The sequence below is a fragment of the Marmota marmota genome, unplaced genomic scaffold (genome assembly GCF_001458135.2).
Source record: "Marmota marmota marmota unplaced genomic scaffold, marMar, whole genome shotgun sequence".
In the NCBI taxonomy this organism is placed as follows: domain Eukaryota; kingdom Metazoa; phylum Chordata; class Mammalia; order Rodentia; family Sciuridae; genus Marmota; species Marmota marmota.
The window spans coordinates 2950544-2974873 of record NW_025999942.1 but is presented as its reverse complement, the minus strand read 5'-3'; the positions used below and the strand labels follow the sequence as shown (position 1 = coordinate 2974873).

General features: G+C 32.3%; 1 protein-coding gene and 1 long non-coding RNA gene across 3 annotated transcripts in view; one reads left to right on the top strand and one right to left on the bottom strand.

Moving 5' to 3' along the window:
- Positions 1–24330, bottom strand: part of Mycbp2 (MYC binding protein 2) — a 233163-nt gene that overhangs the window by 155748 nt on the left and 53085 nt on the right. Inside the window, 4 exon segments of the mRNA XM_048801244.1 lie at positions 5590–5620; positions 8291–8441; positions 9374–9493; positions 15668–15775. Of these exon segments, the coding sequence (XP_048657201.1) occupies positions 5590–5620; positions 8291–8441; positions 9374–9493; positions 15668–15775 (410 nt within the window).
- On the top strand, positions 3152–8066 carry LOC125616309. Of its 2 annotated transcripts, XR_007346933.1 has the most exons (4): positions 3152–3529; positions 6861–6969; positions 7467–7624; positions 7928–8066. It is a non-coding gene; the product is annotated as an uncharacterized LOC125616309 (long non-coding RNA). The 2 variants fall into 2 exon arrangements; XR_007346932.1 differs by lacking the exon at positions 3152–3529 and having other exon boundaries at positions 6837–6969.

Here is a 24330-nt window from a genome sequence, read left to right as displayed (position 1 = left end):
AACAGGGACTTTCATCCATTGCTGATGTGTAAGCAAAACAGAACTGCTAATATCCCACAAACCTACACAGGCACTAACCTCACTTCTTAGAATTTACCTCAAAGATACACTTCTAACAGTATTTATTATTATTATTATCATTGCAAAATATTACAAGGTCTTAAACTTTGTAATAATCATAAGAAATTTCTAAGCTAAGAAATTGACAAGTTGGCTAGGTATGGTGGTACATGCCTATAATCCAAGCTCCTTGGGAGGCTTAGTTTAGGCAGGAAGATGGCAAATTCAAGGCCAGCCTGGGCAACTTAGCAAGACCTTATCTCAAATTTTTAAAAAATTCTTAAAACGGGGGCGGGGGCGGGTGGAGGATTTCTGGTGATGTATCTCAGTGGCAGAGTACTTGCCTAGTAATGTGTTGGGCTCTGAGTTAGAACCCCAGCACCATAAAAGAACACACACACAAAAATTAACTAAATGAACTACAATACATACATACAATAAAGAACTATGCAGAAGTTTAGAAAAAGAAAAAGAAAGATCTCTGTGAACTGACATAGAGTTATTTCTAGAAGGTATATTAAGTGAAAGGAGCAAAATACAAAAGAGTATATATAGAAAAAAAACACCTTTTGAAAAAGAGAGATGGAGGGGCTGGGGTGGTAGCTCAATGGTAGAGTGCTCAACTAGCATATACAAGGCCCTGGGTTTGATCTTCAGCACCACATAAAAATAAATAAAATAAAGGTATTGTGTCCAACTACAACTAAAAAATAAATACTTTAAAAAAACATTAAAAAAAAGAAAAAGAGAGATGGAAATAATTATATATGTGTGTGTATATATATCTGAGTGGTGTGTTTGTGTATGTATGCGCTTATTTAACTTATTGATAAAAATAAAAGAAAGATTAATTAGAAAACAATGGCATTCATTACCTACAGAGGTAAAGGGGGAGGGGAAGCAGGGATGCAGGGAAATGAAATAGAGTAACATCTGTTTGAGCTTACCACTTTTGTAAATATCAGAGATACAAAAATGAGAAACATTTTATTAAACAAGAAAAAAAGTACATTATTCTTCAAAAATTTCACAGCAAATGAAAAATAAAAATAAAAAAACCTATGGGAATGTTATAGACTAAAGAGAAAAGCAAATGCAATGCCTGATCCTGGAATGGAGAGGGGGAAAAAAATACCAAAAAATGTATATGTATTAACTAAATCCACTGATCAAATATGAACTAAAATATTTATGAGTAAAGGGCTAGAGTACACATAAATTATTGTTAAAATATTCAGAAGAAAATTTTATAAAATACATACACAACATACAAACACATCTAAGCACACACAGTTAATAGTGTGCCCATGTGCGAACTAAACTGATTGAAATAATACCAATAGATACATCTATTCACCTCTTAAATAAATAAGAATAGCATGTAAAATGCCATACACTCTTTAGCCAATAAGGGTATCTGATTAAAGGATGTATGCACTTTATATATTATTCTTATTTTTGCAGACTTTCTGTAAGTTTCTGAAATCATTTTCAAACAACATATTTTTAAAGTTCACATGTTGTTGATGTTGTTGTTTTTAATTAAGAGTTGTAAATTACACCCTGAAGACTTAAGTTTTACAGTTCTTTCCGAACAGTTACTCATGTCAGAGATGGTACAGATTTATCAGCACAGTCTTAGGAAGATTTTATTTAATATCTACTATTCCCAAACTTTATAAAACTCTCAGAGCATGTTCACTCTTCAAGCTTTGGTAGAGAGAAAGAGAGAAACAGATAGGCAGACAAACACATAAAAGGAGATGAAAAAGAGAAGCATAATTTTAAGAAAATTAATTTTAAAAAATTAGGCTTTTAAAAAGTTCTAAAATAGAAACAGTTCTATGTATTAAGAAAATGAATCTTTTAAAATTGAGAAATAACTTTCAAAATGACAGAATTAGCTCTACTGAATGATTAAAGGGTTCTGATATGGAATACCCATGTCCAATCTTAACACATCTGTTAAATCAATAAATTCTAGTGCTGAGCTAGAGGTGAAAATTCTTTTTTTTTTATTGGTTATTCAAAACTTTACAAAGCTTTTGACATATCATATTTCATACATTCGATTCAAGTGGGTTATGAGCTCCCATTTTTATCCCAAATACAGATTTCGGAATCACATCGATTACACATCCACATTTTTACATAATGCCATATTAGTAACTGTTGTATTCTGCTACCTTTCCTATTCTCTACTATCCCCCCTCCCCTCCCCTCCCATCTTCTCTCTCTACCCCCTCTACTGTAATTTAATTCTCTCCCTTGTTTTTTTTTCCCCTTTCCCCTCACAACCTCTTATATGTAATTTTGTATAACAATGAGGGTCTCCTTCCATTTCCATGCAATTTCCCTTTTCTCTCCCTTTCCCTCCCACCTCATGTCTCTGTTTAATGTTAATCTTTTCCTCCTGCTCTTCCTCCCTGCTCTGTTCTTAGTTGCTCTCATTATATCAAAGAAGACATTTGGCATTTGTTTTTTAGGGATTGGCTAGCTTCACTTAACATAATCTGCTCTAATGCCATCCATTTCCCTGCAAATTCCATGATTTTGTCATTTTTTAGTGCTGCATAATACTCCATTGTGTATAAATGCCACATTTTTTTTATCCATTCATCTATTGAAGGGCATCTGGGTTGGTTCCACAGTCTAGCTATTGTGAATTGTGCTGCTATGAACATCGATGTGGCAGTATCCCTATAGTACGCTCTTTTAAGGTCTTCAGGGAATAGTCCAAGAAGGGCAATAGCTGGGTCAAATGGTGGTTCCATTCCCAGCTTTCCCAGGAATCTCCATACTGCTTTCCAAACTGGCCACACCAATTTGCAGTCCCACCAGCAATGTACAAGAGTACCCTTTTCCCCACATCCTCTCCCAGCACTTGTTGTTGTTTGACTTCATAATGGCTGCTAATCTTACTGGAGTGAATGGTATCTTAGGGTGGTTTTNNNNCCTGTCTCTAAATAAAATACAAAATAGGGCTGGAGATGTGGCTCAGTGGCTGAGTGCCCGTGAGTTCAATCCCCAATCTCACACACCCCCAGCAAAAAAGTGTGAGTGAAGATAGAGACTGGATAGACAGAGATAAGAAAGAAGAAAAGAAACAGAACCACATGCCTAAAGAAAAGCCACGCAGGTTTTACAGCATGAACAAGGCAAGTTCCTCTTTCACTGTAAATTGAGGATAGGAGTAGAGAAATGACATAGAAGTAGCCAAGTGTGCAGATTTGATGGGCTGAAGAATTTCTAACAATTTTATTTTTTTTATGTGATATGAGTGGACATTCTATGATGAAAGAAAGAAGGTGGGTGAGCAGGGAACTTCAAGATCGAGAAAATCTGCTTACTTGGTGGTGATCAAGAACTTTTAAAATTTTAAAAGATCAAGAGCTTTTAAAATTTGATTGACAAGACTTTTAGGAAGACCATGAGTGAGCCTCAAGAGTTCTGGGAACCCCCTAAATTGGTAAGCAAACTGTCATGTGTATATTCTTCTAATCTACTTAAGAGAGAGCCCAAACATTTCATCAAATTCTCTCAAAATATCTTAAAACAAACAGCAGAGTTACAATTCCACTTCAAAGGAATTGGTTAAATCTGAAAATCATGTAATAATCTTCAGAGTTATGGGGATTCTTTCTTTCCAGAAACCTGAGGGTAGGCATGGAAAATATAGACATATTGATTCATGCAAAGTTTTGCCAGGTTCTAATAACAGGACCAGAAAGGTGAAAAATTGAGGATACTATTATACTATTATTAAGCAGATTTTCTCTATCTTGAATGAAGAGATGATAAAAATCTCTAACTTGGCTAGGAAGTAGAGTGAAAAGGATGAAAGAGTAAAAAAGTAGAGTAGCAGGGAATAAAGTACTGATAAAGGCAACCACCATGGAGCTACGAAACGGAAGAAGAAAATGGCTTCAGATTATAGGTGTTTAAACTTAGTAAGAATTAATTTATAACTGTGTTGGATTCAGCCAGGGGCCATGGGAAATACTTCCATGAAGGTAGAAATGAATTTCACCTATATAAGAGTGTCAAAATAAGAATATTGCATGGGACCATCCATATGATGCTGAAGTCACAACTATCATAAGACCAGAATAAAAATATACTGTGAATCAGATGCTAAATTTTCAGTGAATAGAAGACAGTGGCTGACAAGTATGTATGTAAGAAAAGAATGGCCTCAAAATAGCAGTTTTATTTGTTTTGTTTTGTTTTTACTTGAGGGTGGAGTAAAATTGGTAGGAACAGCAATGAAAAACAAGCAGTTGTCAATTCTGAGGTATAGAAAGTTTTTGCAAATGAATAATTACCACTTCAAAGGATAGTATGCCTTCACAGAAGCATCTAGTTCCATTTAAACAAGGAAAAGAAAGTTCCTATAATTGTCTGTTTTCTGCAATTTATAGAGCATTTTCATTTAAAATGGTATTACTGATTATCAAAGTAACTCTATGGGTGGATCCGTAGAGCTTAAAAGATATGTCCCATAGTTGGCTGCAGGTCTTCTAATCTATGACCTCTGAATTCTTTGGACAATATTAATAGATTATTAAATTACTACATTATTTAGCAAAGGAAGAACAAGAGGAAAAATTAGATATGTGTGTCTATGACAAGCACTTTACATACATTACATTAATTTTACCACAATGCTATGGGATATAAAAATGAAAACTTAGAGAAATCATAATTATGTAGTTGGTAAGAAGTAGTAAAATAAAGATGCAAACCTTGCCAAAATGGTTCCAGACACTATGACTGGGTAGCATAACAGTGCAAAACAACAGGAGAGCAGGAAAAAAAAAAATGATATTCAAAAACATTATCCTACTGAGAAAAGAGGAATAAAAGCATTTCCCAATATCCAGGTGTAAGTTTACTGAAAATGGTAAAAGAATTTGGAATTCAGAAATTTAAACAAACTGATCAAAACAAAAGTAAAAAATGGTTGTCATGAGTGAATGTATAAAAGTCCTCACAAGTCTTCTGACATACAGTAGCAATGCTAATGATTAACATTTACTGAGCACTTAGTATTTACTTAGCACACAGTATTATCTCTTCTAATTCTTAGATAATCTTCAGAAGGAGATATACTTCCTCCCATTTAACAGAGGAAAAAACTGAGGCACAAGAAGGCTAAGTAACTTGGCCAAGGTCATATAGCTACACCAAATGATGGCATCAGGACCCAATATAGAGATTGAACTTAGCCATTTTGACAAGGCAACAATTAAAGAGACTATCCATAGCATTTTTCTACATTCATTATCATGTATACAATATTTATCTTACATTAATCAACACACTGGTGTGTGCTATATAATAATTCCCAATTAAGAGCACTTGATTGCTAGAAACTTTTCATGAATACCTTCCAACTATATACTTTATTTTAACCAAATACCCATCAATATTTTGTTTTCTCAGAACTAATGTGAACTATAGGTTCTTTGTTTCTTCTGTGGTTACTCCTTCACTGACGTTCTAAACTCCTTTCCAAATTAATAATACCGTTCTTAGTTCCTGCCTTTCAACTTCCACACTGATGGAGACCAATAGGGCAACCAGAGTGGGTGAAACAGAAGCAGTCTTGATGAACTGCAGTCCAGTGGAAACACTGGGTAGGTAGTACTACACTGTATTATCCCACTTAGCTCTGCCCAGGGTTAATGTTACCAGCCTTCCAGTTACAAGTCACTTCAGGGAAGCACTAGTGAAACTTTCCATGTTGTAAAGAAACAACTTTGGGCAGTTAAAGCAGATCCTACCAGAGTTTAGTCTTCTATAAAAACCCTGATAACTTGTTTCAACATTAAAAGCTATCTTATTTCACAAAGATGGTAAATTCAAGCTATTAAAAACAGTGAGTGTGTTGCTGTGATACTGTCACCTCAGGGAGTCACTGTAAATTAAGGAATGGTGCTTGCTGGTATTATCAGGACCAAAAAAAGCAATATTTTCCAGTAACCTCTTCACAGCCACCACAGCTCAATGTGGTGTGGCAGGATCTTGACTTATGCTGCTCATTCTTTACAGAGAACAGCAAAATAACATGTTGGGCATAATCATGATTTTTACTATTTCCCTTCCAACCTTTTTAAGACCACAAATTACAGCTGATAATTCTTTTTTGTGCAATAATATAAAAGTCTGATTTGGGAAAAAGTGCCTTTCTGTGCTGCACATATAACTGAGACTCCATCATGTTTAACTGTAGGACACTATTTCCAGTTTATATGGCTCACAAAACAACTACCAGTTAAGTAAAGACAATAATAATGTTGAAGATGACGATAAACCTTCTGTGTCATAAGTCTTCAATGTGAAACAGAAAAAACGTCACTAGCTTCTTCATACACATGAATTATGGAATCTTTGGTCTCTACCATACAAATGGCCTAAATGCATCCCTGTCACAGCAGTGGATTGAGTTCAAGTTTAAATGAAAGTAGACGTGGGTTTAACTTAATATCTGGAAGAGAACCTTCCTTTTAGTGTATGTAAATGAGAAACCACAGATGTCCCTGTGATTCTGGCAGGGATGAAATAACAATCTGAGTCAAGGAAGAATTAGGTAAAATGGAAAGTCAAAAAAGTGGCTTCTTGTGCAAAATGAACTGCTGAGTCAAAAGTTTTGGGTGTGGCTCAGTGGTAGAGTGCTTGTCTAGCAGAAGAGAGGTGAACTGCTGGATCAAGTTTGGCCTGAAACTGCCCTGTGCCTCTCCAGACTTGAAAAATAAGTCTGGTTTCTACAGACACAAATCGCTTATATCTCCTTTAAGATAAACTGCTGGAGGAAGCAAAGCTGATTGTCAGCCCCAGGTGTTGTCTCTTTGGATCCATGAGGCCATTTATCTCTCCTGAAATGCTGTGAGTGGATGACTAAGCAAGGTGAAGGTCTGAACACAGGTCCATTCCCTGTCCAATGCAGAACTCTTTCCAAGGCAACCTCAGCCTGGAGGCACTCCACTGGCCTGACTGAAATGTCCTCAAAACTGCACTGTTATCTATTCTTCCTACTCAAAGTTTTCTTCCCTCTCCTTTTACAAGGATCTTAGACCTGTGGGCACTGTATTTGAATGATCTCCTTTTCTATGTCTGCTCTTTTCCTATTTTATCTTTTATAGTTTCCCCCTAACAAATCCTTTGCACATTTAATCCTGTCTTGGTATCTCCTTTTGGGAAGACCTGAATTAAGAAAGTTGAATTTTCTATTGTTTTTTACCAAAAGCACTCTGTACTGGCTGTTGTAATGAAGGCCAAAGTAAAGAGACTTAAGATAGAAGTTTACTTCTCAAGTAGCACCTAATTGTAAGGAGCTTTTGTGGCAGTTTATCTTGTCAGAGTACCACGTTATTTCTAACCTGTATCTCTCATTCTCAACACAGGTTGAATTCTACCAGCCATGCATTCTAGCCAGCAAGCTGCAAGAAAAGAAGGGGAAATGAAGAGACATACCCACCTCCTTTTAACAGCTTCATTCTAAAGTGGCACATAAATTTATAGTTCATGTGGCCACATCTTGCTGCAATGGAGACTGAGAAAGGTGGTCTTCAGCCCTATGGTCATGTCACCAACAGACTAACAGACTTACTACCAACTGAATTAGGGAAGAATGGATATTAGAAGAGAACTACTAGAAGTTTCCTCTAGATAGTTCTTTGCTATTTGAGGGATAAGTCAAAATAGTTTATTATTAAGACCAAAAGGTTTTGATGAAAATTATTCATAAGTTTAATAACTTTATGATGACATTTCAAAACAGACAACATTAAGGAACATGATTGAATCAATCCACAGTTGATTTTTATGTTTTATTTATTTACATATTTCTTTTCTTTTTTTGCAGTGCCAGGGGTGGAACTCAGGACCTCACACATGCTATATAACATTGAGCTACAGCGCCAACCCCATTGCTGCTATTTAAAAAAATGCAATGAGGATATTTACTGTCTTTTCTATCACATACTCAAAATTTTAAAAAGAGACACTAAGAACATGGTTGAATTTTGTGATAAACATAATCATTTTATATCTAAAATGCATAAATGTAAATCAACTTTTTCCCTTATAATACATGGTTACCTACCATACAAAAGCACTCAACCACAAAATCAGGAACCACAATAATTCAAGGTCCATATTTTGCAACAGCATATGAATATTTAAATTCTGGGAATGCATATTTAAGAAGAGAGATGAAAAGAAACACTAAGGATTAAAAAGAAAAGAGGGCCATGGGAAAGAATCCAGCATCTTCAAACAAAAAGTCAGTGAGTACCTGGAATTGACATCTCCATGTCCTAGCTGCCCATGCTGCCCATATCCGAATGTATACACATCTCCATTTTCCATTAAAACCACTGAAACCAAAATATACAACTTTATTTTTTCATTATATACATTTTATATTTCTATCATAACTATATGGAAAACAGTGTAATTTTCATTTTCTAAAATTCATAGTCATTAAAAACAGATAATGGAAGCTAATCCAAATTTGTACTTAATGAGAATCTATAAATTTTAGTTTTGAAAAACACTTTTGTAGGTCATTAAAATGCATGCTTTTCATAATACATATTTTAAAATTCTTAGAAATGCCATTTAAAATATTAATGCTAAATAACATATCGGTTCTTATTAACTATAAAATCTGGATAATGAATAATTCCATATAAAATCCTGCTTTCTAACATTTAGGGTAATTATAGGAAGCAGATGGTTGGCATGCTACAAATTATGTACAACATCAATGAAATGGTAGAGTTTTAATGATTATCAATACCTGATCGAATAAGAAAATACATTTCATTTAAAAGAAGAAAATTAACATTTTTAATTTATATAAAGGTTGAATATACAACCTGAGCTATCTAACCCAAATGTCAATAATTTACTAAGAATCTGATTATTCTGTACATTTTAAGATCATACATTTGATGATGAACTTTTCTTATCAAACATTAAGAAAATATAGGACTATATTATAAAAACTACAGTGCTTTATAAGAGCTAAAATGGATTAGGGAGATAAATTCATCTTTGGTGATTTCATGAATTATAAAATAAGTCCCTCAAAAGACAGACTAGAAGACAGATCTCTGAACATGTACAGTACCTGTTCATCATGTTATAGTTTTTAAAAGAGATTCTGTAATCAATACAAAAGTCTTGTAGAATTAAGAGATACTGTCACACTTTTACACAATTAACAGGCTACTTCATCAAAATTAAACAAGTTATTGAGCACAATTGTAAAAATGCAGTTATACCCTAACGTTCCAGCTGCTACCTGAGTGGTGAAATCCACAGCTAACTTGTACTGCTCGGAGCTCACAGTCAAATCGCACAGAGCCTGGAGGATACGTTGTGATTTTGCTTGCATCCTTTTCTCCTCTTTCCCCACTTCCATCTGTAAGTGTTATAATTTGTAATTAAGCAATTATTTATCTTCACAATAAAATTTACTATCAGTTTACTATGGAAGAATGATAAAAATGTTAAAAGGGACAAGCAAGAAGAATCTGCAGCTGTTAGAAGTGATAGATCAAGAATCTACCTGCAAAGAAGCAAATTTGAAAAGATTCCTTGTATACTCTGTTTGCAAATATCACTAAATCAATAAAAACAAAGATAAGATCTGGTTATGGATAAAACCTATTAAGCTAGCCAGTTATGTCATGAAAATAGGTAATTAAGTTATAGAAATAAATTTTTAAATGTAAAACTTAAATTTTATACTGGAAAATTTAGTTTGCATTAACAAAATTGCATGCAAAGTCATTTAACAATTATTTTTCTTAGTGATATTGTTAGTACTTGTCATCTTAAATTGAGTCCCAAGTGACTTAGCTTTCCCAAACAGATCTCAAAAAGGCTACATTGTCCAGTATTGCTAAACTTAACTGCACTTTGAAAAATGTATGAAGATCAAAAAGCTTTATTCAATGCACTATATTTCATGAACTACTCTCACCATACCTCTTGTCCCACCTAAGCCCCCTAGCCATTCTGCTTTGTAGTCTTTTTTCTGCCCCCAATCAGTACCCTCAACCAAACCTTTCTGTTTTCATTGCATTTTTCCTCCACTATCCTTTTCACAATTTCCTCTACTAAGCTTGCTTTAGGCCTTTTTTCCACTACTGGAATCTACTCTGACTTTAAATTTTCTAGCATTTTAACCACAGCATCAAAAACCACATTCCAGAATATAAAAACCCTAGTTTGGAATGTATAAATACAAGCTACAACTTGCTTTTCCTAATTAAAAAAAAAACTATATGTTAATACTATTAAAATATGACCTTTATGTCATCGAGACTCAAATTCCTTGCACACAGAATAAATAAAAATCTGGAAGGAATTTCAAAAGGTCAACTAGTCTAAACCACTCTCTTATGGCACAGTAATTCTAAATAACTATATATAATATGCAGATACATATGTGAAACTACAGACACACACTTTTAATTCATTACCCATTTCAGAATGCTAAACAGAACAACACCAAATCAATGTATTTTCATTTCATCCTTTCTTTTAACCTTATTTTCAGTAATATTCAGGTAAGGCAAACTTTACCTAAATTATGACTTAACTTTCTATAACTGATTATCATTTCAAAAAGCTTTAAACTCTTTATAACACTAGGACAGTAAAACCTCACTAATTCGGAATGACATAATTGGTAGGCCCATATGACTTACCAAAAAATATTAATTGTAGAATATTTAAGTAAAAATTTAGTTTTGTTATATTCACGCAGAACAGATCACAGATTACACTAAAAGCTACAATAAATGTGTTCACCTATACCATACTTCAAAATAGGCCAATATTACATTAAAATGTACCATAAACATAAAAGTCCTTTAACATACAAGAATTAACTGCTGGACCCAGAGGTTGAAGGCACGTTGAAGGAATCCTTCATTTCTTGAGCCCTTGGTTTGAAAAGCTAGTGATTTTAGACAGGTTTCCCCTTAAAAGTATGACCCTGAAAATTCAGAGGAAGAAATTACTTTGAATTTTTTACTCAAATAAAGATCACAAATACTGCATCTGAAGTATCATAAATTCAGAATTAGTGAGAGGTTTTACTATAATAGGATAAAGAATATGCTTCCTCTTCTGCTAAATTATCTAATGTGGGTTTGCCAAATTAAATCAAAGAATCAGCAACAACAAAAAAATCACATTTAGTTTCATTTCAAATGAAATATACTTAGTTCAAAGCTTCCTCATCTTGAAAAGATAGTGGAATGGTTACGACTGGTAACATCTTACACAAAAAGAAATACATACCTTCTAAAACTATTTAAATCAGATATAAAGAAAGTTCACAACTTTCTCTGAATTGATAAAAATCTCTAATTATTAAAACCAAATATGATGAAAATGAAAAACAAGTTGTATTCACATGATTTGGCAGACTTAACTACATTAAACATTTCAAGTATCATCCCACTTTATAACATGAACTGATGTCTGGTTAGAAGCTTTTAACTTTTACCTTTGCATTTAGCATTTGTCCCCATTTTTTATTTGGAGCCTGAATATAGAGACAAATCCCACAATAGAGGCATAGCATCAAGGAAGGAAAGGGGAAAAAAGGGAAACCTAGCAATTTACTGAATAAAACCATAATGACTAAAAGAGTAATTGCTATTATTTAGGTTAAAACTCAACAAGAACTATTTTGTTAAAGCTCATCTAAACAACCTGTATCTATATAAAATAATTTCTCAATTATTATAGATGATGAAATATTATAAGTAAAAAAAGGGGTGATGAGATTCTTGATTAGCAGCAGCAGTAGTGGCAGAATTTAAATATATACATACATATATATACATTTTATATATATGTGTGTGTATATATACACATTTTATATATATGTGTGTGTATATATACACACACATATAGCATTTGATGTCAAAAATCACATATAATTTTAATAATTGAGAAATATATAAAAGTTGAACAAAGAAAAAAGGGACTTAATAAGTAACCAAAAATTGAGTGCAAATTTAAGAATCAACAATGAAATGCAGCAAGATTAGTTTTGTCCAAGCTCATTATTCAGAAAAGTGTTAATGAGCAGCAAGAAGACTTAATCTCAAGTTTTCAGGAAAAACAATCTTTTTAATAGTCATGTAACTGTCCATTTAAGTATGAACATTTTCTGTATTTTCCTTAATATATGTTCACAGGTATACATCATATGATACTAGTACTAAAACAGCTATAACATTTTAGCAGATATGTATCTAAAATATTGTGTATATATTGTTTAGGCATAGTTTTGTACACAGAAGAAGAAAGAAGTCAGTTTCTAAAGCACTTTAAATTTTAATTTTTACATAAAGCTACATGGGGGGGTACTCTTAGTCACCAAAACTATCAGAGAATACAGTGAGTATTTTGGTAAGAGCAGAAGCAGCTGCAATTCACTAAGCACTTGCTCTGTGTAAAAATTTAAAAACCACAGTGGATATGTCCTTGTGGGTTCTAGAGCCTTAGGACTTAGATTAGAATCCTGGCTCCACCATTTGCTAGTGGTATGACACTGGACACTAGACTGTTTAAGTCTTAGTTTTTCCACCTATAAAACAGCAACAATGGTACATACCTACAAGGTTCTTATGAGAATTAAATTAATAAAGTATGAAAAGTAATCAATATTGTCTATTGTTGCTTTCTTTAATCAATACAGCAATTCAATAATACAAGTATTGTTTTACTATTTTACAGATAAGAAAACTAACCTATAGGGGTTGTGACTAAATTAAGTTGTTCAAGGGGTTAAGTAACCAGCCCAAAGTTTATAAATGGTACAGAGTATGAACATATATAAGGCTCATACACCAAATAGTTGACATCTTAAATCTTTCATAAATATAAAATACCTATAAATTTAATGAAATTGTGAATTTTGTACCCTTGGGAGAATTTTAAAAGAGAAAGCAAAGAACTCATTTTAATGAATTAAAGCTAGAATTCATAGAGGATTTCCATATGCAAAGACTAAGTTTAAGCATGTATATATGTGTATGCATATGTAGATTAATTTTCATAGAAAGTTATGCATTATCATTCTTATTTTCATAAAGAAACTAAAGTCAAAGAGACTAAAAAATTTATGAACAGCCATGTAGTTCTTATAAATGACAAATTTAGGATTAAAGTGGAATTCTAATTCCAAATGCTAGAATATTTCAATTACACTGTACTGCTTCCAAACAGAAAACAGGTGTAACATAACCCAGGTGTTTAGCAGCATGCCTTCAGAATTAAACATCAGTCACTTGAAACATCAGATTTCAAGATTAAATATGGAAACAGATGTTCATAATTAGATATACTATATTGAAATCTTTCTATGTAAAGCACTAAATCACTGAGACAAATGTTAACCCAGGTCTCTGTTTGAAATATCATTTATTTTCACATTTTAGAATAATTTATTATGTTAAATACATTCTACTAATTGATTCAGCTTTTTATAGTTTATTTTGCCTCTAGTCAAAATTTGCCATTCCATGACATTCTGAGATCTCCAATTGGCCAGAAGTTCTCCAATTTCCAAGTTAGAGATCACTCCTGTTAACAATAAATCCAAAGCTCTTACCCCACAAAAAAGTTATAGTCTAGAAAATTTTAATCCTTATCACCCTACAATTTGTACCAACAACATTAGTAAGACAGAGTATAACAATTAGTATAGTAAACTTCTCAGTGCATAAACTGGAAAAGGTGGTTAAAATAAAGAGAGAGACAGGGAAAAATAGTAAAAGACAATGAAAATATGTAAGGAAAGCAGTTGATGAATAAATGACAGGACAATGGAGGTAAAGGGTTAGTGTGTGGATGGGAATTAGTAAGTGGTAAATTAATACTCTATGTAAATAAGGTATCATATGATGATGTTATTTGTATTCTGTATTCATTTTAAGGAGCAAAGAGATGAAACAGTCTCATTCTGTAAAACCAGAAAAATAAGACAAAAACAAAAAACCTAGTCCTATACTGTAGAACTGCAAAGAGGTCCTGCCAAAGATGTTTTTAAAACTATACAAAAAATTAGCCCTGTGGCAGACAAAATTAATATAAGGCTAGCTATCATTTAATAGTTTCTATAGCTAATAATTATATGACCTTGGAAAAAAGTCTTCTTTAAATTTGTAACATTGGTCTTCATTTGGCATTTAATTAAAATATCTAGAAAAATTAAAGATTCTTATCTCTAAGATATTAACGTTTTAAACTATTTCACGGAATATGAGTATTAGCTTCAGATAAAGTCTTGGAAAAATTCCACTTTCATACAATTGAGGGGACAACATAAATGAAACAATCCTGTTCTAACAGTGGCATGAGAGATCAAAGTTCTGGCAATAATTAAAATAATTCACACTCCAAATATTATTCTTTAGATTTAAGTATTAATGGCATTGTTGAGCACTCAGTAAAAAGAGTGATCACAAATCTTACTATGGTTAATTACATAAACACTCAATGTTTATTTCTGCAGACTATATATATCTTAAGTTTTGAGCTCTCTATTTGTACTTTCCTAAAAACAGAAGTTTTGTCTGTTTTGTTTTCTACTTTTGCTGAGTGGCAAACAGACTGAGAAAGGTAAATGAAAATAAAGATGATAATACTAAAGTATATGTATTTTTATTCAACTCTAAGATTTGCAGCAAGAGAAATAATAAGACACAAACATTAATCAAACTGTTAGAAAATGTGGTTTTAAAACTTCCTATATTATTTTTCAGGACTTAGGAGTTTAAGATAGCAACTGTAATAAGTTGGACTAACCAGTGAAGAGCCCCCCTGATTTACATGCCAGGATTCTAGGCATAATTTATACATAAATTTTAAAATTCTCTGCATTAAATTCATTCCTGATATTAACTGACCCATTGTTTATTGTTTAAAACAAAAACAAGCATACCTTCAGAATATTTTTAATTAACCCAGAACTCTGAGACCTCAAAAAATAATTCAGAAATAAATTCCTACTCCCTTTCAGACTTGGTTAATCTAATTAAAGCTCACTCACTACTTACATCTATCTCTACTTAAACCTCAAATATCCTTATTTGTATATTCATGTGTATTATAAACTTTAATATTAAAACAGTAGAAAAATATAATGGCAGTCTTAACTTACCACTTCATTACATTTAATAATTTTGTTAGTTCTAAGTCATATAAACAGCACTCAAAAAAAAAAAAGTACTATAAAATGCTACATCATGGTCATCTGAAAACAGATAATAAAGACCAAAATTAGAAAGAAACAAAATTTTTCCACCTTTTTAAAAATGAAATTTGAAAAGAAATGAAGATACACTGTAAGACGTCTTTATTAAAGTTAACAACAACAACAGAAAACTGAGAAGCATAACAGTCACTTTCATGTACCACTTTCAGCATGTTCTTTCTCCTCAGGCTACAAAACACGATAGAAGAAAGTAAAAGAAATCAGGTTTGTGCATTTTCCCAGAGACAATATTCAAATGAGTGGAAGAAATTGGGAGAGTGTCCCGCCTAGTTGATAATGAAGACCAAATACCTTTGTGCTTGTCCCGTTTATGCTTTAGCTGTGCTGGATGGGATCTGAGTCTGGCTAGAGCCTGTTCTCGGTGGTTCATAAAAATAGGACCAGCAAATACAAGGGGGCCTGAGGAGAAACATTTTGTATGTGCATAGAAAAGCTCACAAAATGAAAACACTATAACGAACAAAAATAAGTCAAACTAAAATCATGAAAATTTATTCTTAACCATCTTTGGACATTATACTTTTCTCCCAGTTTCCCTACTCCAACCCCCTACCCCCAACCATAAACTAGTTACCATTTCACACACATTAATATCTTAAATATAGTTTATAGAGTACAAATCCCATCTATTATCTTATGAAATAATTGGTATAGTTACTAGGTCTCAGATAATCAGTAAGTTCTATTAAAATACATAATCTTACAAATATTTTTCAACATCATATATTAAAACCTAATAAATCATTTATTTATTTAAAACAAATATCTTTCCTACTGAAATACCAGAAACCAACTTTTAATTTAATTCTTTAGTTTTTACTAGGTCTTTGAGATTTAATGTCTGCAATAGTCTTGGTACAAAACCAAGATAAAAATGTTACTGACTTTTCTATGTGTTGTGATAGAGGTTAAGGAAACCAGATGATCAAAAAGAAAACCAAAAAATTTCTATAATCTTGTGTGTGTGTGTGTGTGTGTGCGCGCACGCACACACATGTAACAAAGGATAACCTGAGCTTTACATTGATGGTGAAAAGGAATTTCTAATTCAATAAACATTTTAGGACTATTAACCATGTTTCATTAAATCGTTTCTTTTTGAAGTGATTACTATGTACATACATATATACATATATACATATGTATATATATACACATATATATAAAACAAACCCACACAAATTATAGTTGTTGCTACTTTCATGATTTTTAAGGGAAAAAAATCGATAGATTAATTTCAATAAAATTTAAAATGAATTTTTCCCTATTAACATTTTGCTTGAAAAGAAAAATTTGAGCTGCACTTTAAGTTGTTTTCTTATAGAACAGTACTATAGAGTTTTAGCAACTTCAAAAAATGCCTTCAAATTTCAAAACATTCTAAATTTGACAGTTAAACAGTATTTGAAAAAGAAATTATGACAGTACATAAACACTGGACATGTTTAATCAAACAAGCTTTTTTCATGACCATTGACCTTTATACTTCCATTAAATTTTCTATTGATGAAACAAACTGAAACTGCCATCCTGTAATAAATTTGAAATACAGTCTAAATACAAATTATCCTTCATTAGACAGGTATAGAAAAGATGGATAAAGGAAAAATATTTCAATTATATTTCTAGATACTGACAAAAACAAAGTAGTAGCCAGGCACAGTGGCTCACGCCTATAATCCCAGCAGCTCAGGAGGCAGCAGCATGGAGATCATGAGTTTAAAATCAGCCTCAGCAAAAGCGAGGTGCTAAGCAACTCAGTGAGATCCTGTCTCTAAATAAAATATAAAATAGGACTGGGGATGTGGCTCAGTAGTTGAGTGCCCCTAAGTTCAATCCCCACTACCCGCCTCTCCCCCCAAAAAAGGAGTACTGACCCTATGAAAAAATAAGAATAATATGTTCTATGATTAACTGTTATTCTACAGATAGAAACATGACAATTTAATGTCAGCAGAAGAATTAAATATTTTCTGGTAACACAACACCATTTATTTTTAAGCTAAGATTATATAAATTGAGTTCCATATCTAAAACAAAACAAAGTTGATATATTTAAAATATAAACCAAATGTCTTATTTGCTCAACATGAATTATATTTCAATTTACTACAGAAAATATTGATTACTCTGAAAAGTACTTTCCAACTATAGAAAATATTAAATATTAGAGATGTAAATATTAAAATAAAAACAATAAATTGTATTTCCCTTTTCTGATTTCTATGGTCTGACTGGAATATTATTTCTCCCCATAAAAATATATTAAACCTATTGTATTCATTAGCTTCTCACTAAATTCAATGTTTTTAGAATCTTTTGATGTATATATCTAGAAGGCCCATAGGCAATCATGCCTAGAAATTAACACGATCAGTCTTTAGAATACTTTGTATCCAATGGACTAAAATAAATTTTCTTACAAACATAATTCAATAATTCATTTTTTGACCAACATTTTTTATTAATCTTTACACAGTACACATTTGATGTCATGGCTATAACAACAAAGAGACAGATCTCACTGGAACTCAATCTACTAAGAAAAACAGAAATAAAAACAAAGAACCACAACATATTGTGAATAAATGCTACTAAAGAAATTTGTGACTGTACATTAAAGGAAGAAGTGATCAAATCAACTTGGATGAATCAGAGAGGTTTCAAAGAATGTGAAAAGTTTAATAGGAGAGGGCATTCCAGTTAAAAGAAATAGGACTTATAAAAGCATAAAAATATTAAACAATATTGTATAGTCTTTTAAAACAGCTGAAATGAATGGAGAATAGATTATGGAATAGAAAGTGATAGAAAATAAGCATGGAGAGGTACAAAAAACAGATAACTAAAATCTTTTGATACCATGAAAATTGACCTAGAACTGATAAGAAGTCAGTCCCTAAACTGCTTTCAAGTCAACAAACACATATTCGGATTCAGGCAGCATGCTTTGTCTTAAAAACACTTGGTGAACAAAATATAACACCTGCTTCAAGAAGCATACAGTCCAACTGGGGGAGGGAAGATGTGCACACAATTAAACAAGAAATTATGAGCCAGACTTCACAAAAGGAAGTACACTGGGAGGGCACCTACCACAACTGAGGGTGGCAAAGTAGGGAGATTAAAGGTACTAGGAAGAGAACACCACAGAAACTGAGACCTAATCAAAAAAGATAACAGTACTACAAAGGTTCCATGATGAAAAAATGGAAAGGGCTGTAGGAAACAGGAATAAGAAGCTAGAAAGATGAGGTTATAGAAAGAAGAATGTTGAATTCATTCTAAGGACTATGAATAGCCTTTTGGTTTTAAACAGAAAAGTGCTGTCAATTAGACTTGCATTGCACAAAGATCAATCTGGATAAAGGGTAGCTAAAAGCTCAGAAAGAGATAAGATTAGACAGTAAGACCAGTTTGAAATGGTATTTTGTATAAAATGCAGGCAAAAAAAGAGGATGGCCTGTGCTAGGGAAAGAGAAGTGGAATTTTGAAAAGTAAATATATTCCAAAACTATTGAAGATTTAAGAAGCCTGAGTTAATAGAACTTGTTGGTTTATTTCTTTCACTGGGACCAGAGTGAACAAAATGGACATGAAATGATCAGATTTAGATATATACCATTCATGTGTAGACAAAAAGGGCTATTCGGAGACCACCCCAAAGGTAAGTGAGAAGAAAGTGTGCAATAAGGGCTTTCAGAAAGCTATTGGTGATGTGTTTCAAGACCTTAAAAATGAATATCCTTTGAATCAGTAAGTGTACCTATACAAATCTATCCTAAGAAAAACTAAAATATTTAAAGTATTTCTGCTCCAAAGGTATTTACTGTTAATTGTATAAAAAATTTTTAAACCCAAATAAGAGAAAAACTAATGAAAAACTATGGTATAGCCACTCAATGGAACAGTAGTCAGCCATTACTTTATACAGCATTTTTACAAAGAAAATTCTTTTGTGCTATTTAAGTTAATGAGAAACACTGTTCACCACCATTTTGTAAAAATTAAAAAGAATAATACAGGTACTCCAAAATAAAACACCACTATTATTCTTTGGTCTTGAGAATATAAATTCTTATAATATTTTAAAACAAATGTGAAATGTCTATTAAATTAAAAATAACCTGAATGCCTATCAATAAAAAAAGGCTGCATAAACTGTGGTATAATCATACTATGAAATGTTATATAGCTACTAAGTAGAATGTGGTAGATCCTATTTATTGACCTGGCTTCGATTCATATACTGTAAAATGGGAAAAGCATGCTGAAAATGTGTATATCATACTATGCCACTTTTGTAAATAAACATGCCTAAACTTTAACATACACGTATATATCTACATATGATTACATCAGAATAGAATACGATATGAAAGTATATCTATTATACTATTAACCTTATTAGCCTGGTAGAGAAAATGGAAAGGTCATTTTCCCCCAAACAACAAACAAAAACCCTAACAAAATATAAAAATGTGTATGTCATAGCAATAAGCAAATACATAAAACAAAATTAAGTCAGTGATATAACCATAAATATATAAAACTTGCTTAGAAGATGAAAATCAAATAAAAGTAGTGATTTAATTAAAAGATAAGTTTGTGAAAAGTCTTAATCTAAATTCCTGCTATTACTTTACTTACCATACCTGTAATAAAGCACATAAAAAATTTCTGATTTAATATTATAGGGGAAAGAGAACAATATAAATCACAGTGTGAAATTATATAAAATAACAAAAAGGCACACATAAAAATTATAAGAAATTACACCAATTGTATCTTTCCATGAATAATTACAGTGACTTTTACTCATATTTTCTAAATGTTTCACATAATAATTCCAAGATTTTTGTGCCACGTTAGAATAGCAGTTCATAGTGTATTTGATGTGTCAAATCAAGAAAACTCAATGGTTATCGGAGGCTTAAAAATGATTTAGCAACATCAACATGACAATGACTCTGGAATTAGACAATAATAAATTCATTAATTTATAATATAAAACTAATTTTGTATCAAATGGAATCTGTTTTGTTCTAGAGAAGTTGTTATGTACTTTTCTTGGTAACAATCAGTTTTGTGATTCTAACAATGTTGTTAAAGCAATATGTCAAGGACAAAGCTGGAAAAGAGTCAAGCTCAAAGAGAAAAGACGTCTATTAACTAGCCCACACCATCATCATCATCAAACATTTACTTAGGGCTTAGTACAGCCAGGCATTGTCATCCATATCACTAATTCTCATTAACATTACCAGTTATGCAGTTGTCATCCCCATTTTAAAGCTGAGGAAACTGAGTCTGGTAAGCCTTAGCCTTGATTTGAACCGATGTTCTTAGCCACCAAGTTCTATAGCTAGGCTAGCCATGTTACTTATCCAATTGAGACTCCACTGAGAGTAAGAGGGCACTATTAAGAAATCTGCCTGGACAATAGGCATAAATGGGACTGTCCCCAACAAGCCAGAACACAGGCTCACCCCACCTACATATCATATTTATAAACTTCAATTTGACACTAATGGAAAAAAGATTAGTTTTCCTTTCAACAGAATGCTGAAAAGGAATATACAGATAAGACCATTTATATAATCTTCCATTAGTTCTGATAGCTTAAGAGAATTCTACTTAAGAATTCCTAGCAAGAAGCACTATAATTACAGAGTTACCAGAGAACTGATATACCAATCAACTCCATGTAATCTAAAAAACTGAAAATTATCACAAACACCAAAGAACTAAAATGTGTAAATGAATACTAGTGATACCTAAAAAAGACTTTTTTTGTTGTTGCAGATGGACACAATACCTTTGCTTTATTTACTTATATATGTATGTGGTGCTGAGGTTTGAACCCAGCGCCTCATGTGCTAGGCAAGCGCTCTACCACTGAGCTACAACTCCAGCCCCCTAAAAGATTTCAGAAAAAAATGTCATCTGCAAGATTAATAGTGCCGAAAATTTAAATTAAAGACAAAGTTCTAAATGTATCAAAGAGTAGTAATAACATTGTTGTTTGGGTTTCAATAGCACATCCTATTATAATAGACCTGTGTCATAAACAGTAGCTAAATTATATCAATAGACCTGAGGCAGACTAAGCAAGGCTTTCATTGAAGAGCTAGGCGACCTAAAATGCTGATCAACTTTAAAACAGCACACAGACTTGATAAACACAATGAAACAAACAAGTAAAATGTAATCAAATTATGATTACATTACAATGGTAACTGAAATGTTAACATGGGTAAGAGCCAATTTACTAATAAACACAATTACTAATATTTTACTAAACTGTTAATCTCAGAACCCAGGAATACAAAAAATAATTATGTGTGGCAGCTGGAACCTTAAAAATTTGACATTACTGTTTTTCATAATGACAAACTAAGACTAACAAGCTTCTACAGCACATGCCAGAGAAGAGCCTAGAACACTGTGTGTATATCTGAAATCTGTTTCCAGGACCACAGACTTAGAATTTGATCTATTAGGCCCAAGGATTTTGATACAGAAGGTCAAAGGGACAAACTGAGAACAACACTGACCTTGAGTCCTAGTTTTCATACTTTTGGAACCATGAGAGTCACCTGGTTAAAGCACAATTTTCTGGGCCCTATTTTCCAAGTTTTAGATTCAGTAGGTCTAGGGTGGAGCCTGAGAACTGATATTTCTAACAAGTGCCCAAGTGATCCTGATCCCTGATAAACCATTTTGAGAACTACTGCCCTAAATTAGTGAAAATAGTACTTGGAAGGGATTCCTGCATCCAATTAAAATAAAGACATTTTTAAAAAAAAGTGTGAATGCCTTAAAACTGATCTGTATTTTACAAGAAGGAAAGGCTTACATTTTAAAACATAACTTTTAATCTGTTTATAAAGTAATATGCTTGTGGGAGAATATTCAGAAAAAGAAATTTTAGGTATCGTTTTGTGTGTGTGTGTTTGGTCCTAGAGATTGAACCCAGGGTCTTGTGCATGAAAGCACTCCACAAATTGAGCTATATCCCCAGCCCTCAAATCTTAGAATAAAATAAAAATCACTTATAAACTCACTTCTCAGGAAAAAACACTATACACACACACACACGTGTGTGTGTGTGTGTGTGGATGTATATGTAATCTGTGAACATTTGAAATTTTCTTACAAGAACTGTTTTCTTATAAAATTAGTGGAATGCTAAAAGGAATATGAAGATTTTTTAAACTGCTGTATCTGGACACTTTTTTATTTACTTCACATATAACATAGCATGTCCAAAATCATTGAGTACCAGTTCTTGAAGTCTGATGTTTTAAAAATAGATATACAGTTGGAATTCTTACATGAAAGTATTTTTATAAAATAAACAAAATATATAAGCAAGTGTCACCCTGCACAGTGCTGTGTTAAGTGAAACACACACATTGGAATGCCTTTGAATGATTCTGTGATGACTCCGGTGACTATGCAACAGGAGGGCATGGTTCCAAATAAATGAATTTAAGGTCCCAAATCCATGCAGCTAAGGCAGAACTGCCATAATTGAGGTACATAATGAAGATTTCAACTCATCAAGAAAAGACATTTACGGGCTTGGGATGTGGCTCAAGCGGTAGCGCGCTCGCCTGGCATGCACGCGTCCCAGGTTCGATCCTCAGCACCACATACAAACAAAAATGTTGTGTCCGCCGAAAACTAAAAAATTAATATTAAAATTCTCTCTCTCTCTCTCTCTCTCAAAAAAAAAAGACAAGACATTTACAATATATTCTGTTTTAATGAGCATAAGAGGGTGGTATGTGTAAGAAAGAGATCAACCAAAATATAAAGATATGAAAAAATTTTTGTGCACCAATAATCTGAATGAAGTGTTTATATTTAAGTGTTTTCATATAATAGGACTGCAGAGAAAAAATCAATTTGTTACCAAATATACACCAAATGCCCATAACCTACGCCTGTATTTGTAGATTCATATACAAAAAATTAATCTGTTTAAATATTTAATGAGTGGAACAGTTTTTGAAAGTGCACAGAGTTCATAATTAACGTTTTAAAGGTCTATGATACCTTTTAAAATAAATATCTGCAATCACTAAATTTTGTTGATATACCAATGTATAATTCAATATTTCTTTACTTCTAATGTTGAAATTTACTATAACTAGAGAAGACTACCTTTCTAAAAGGGAGGAAAAAAGAGTAACAAGATGTATAGCATCTACCAAATAATTTAATACCATCATAAGGATTTACTATATTTTTGTTGAAATGTAAGAAATTGCTGGGTTTTGCAGGTCAATTGATATGATTCAACCTAATATTCCCAAAGAAAAGGAAAAACTGGTAGTAAAGAGATTTATTGATAGCCTTATGCAAACAGTATCATGAAAGGAATGATCTCATAATTATCATATGTGGTAAAGACTCAAAACGTAAATTATGTGCTATTTTCGAAGTAATATTTAAGGTGCAATTTTCCCACATACTTACATATTATAAGTAATAACAGCATATATATTAATCTCATAAAAATATTTTAAAGGAAATGACTATGTAAACAAAGCCAAACTTAATAGCAAATATTCAGTGTAATGATTAAGCAATGTGATTTATCAAACGCTATAAAGAACAATCTGCATGTTCCAAGCATGTTGCACAATTTAAATTTATTAAAAATAGAATTCATAAGGTATACTATATATTTTATTACTTATTCCATTTTTCATTAAAAAACAGCTAGAAAAAATGTTTAATGATGGCTAAATGGCAACAGCTTTATTTCATGTATCAAATACCATGCCACTTCTAATAAGAATTTAATATGCACTATCAATAAATATTTCTAATTTTTGCCCAACAGAGGAATAAAATAACAGTTCTCTGAAACAATATGTCTTAATCCTACAAAAAAAATCTATATACAACAATACCTTTAAAAATATATTTACCTCTTCCTT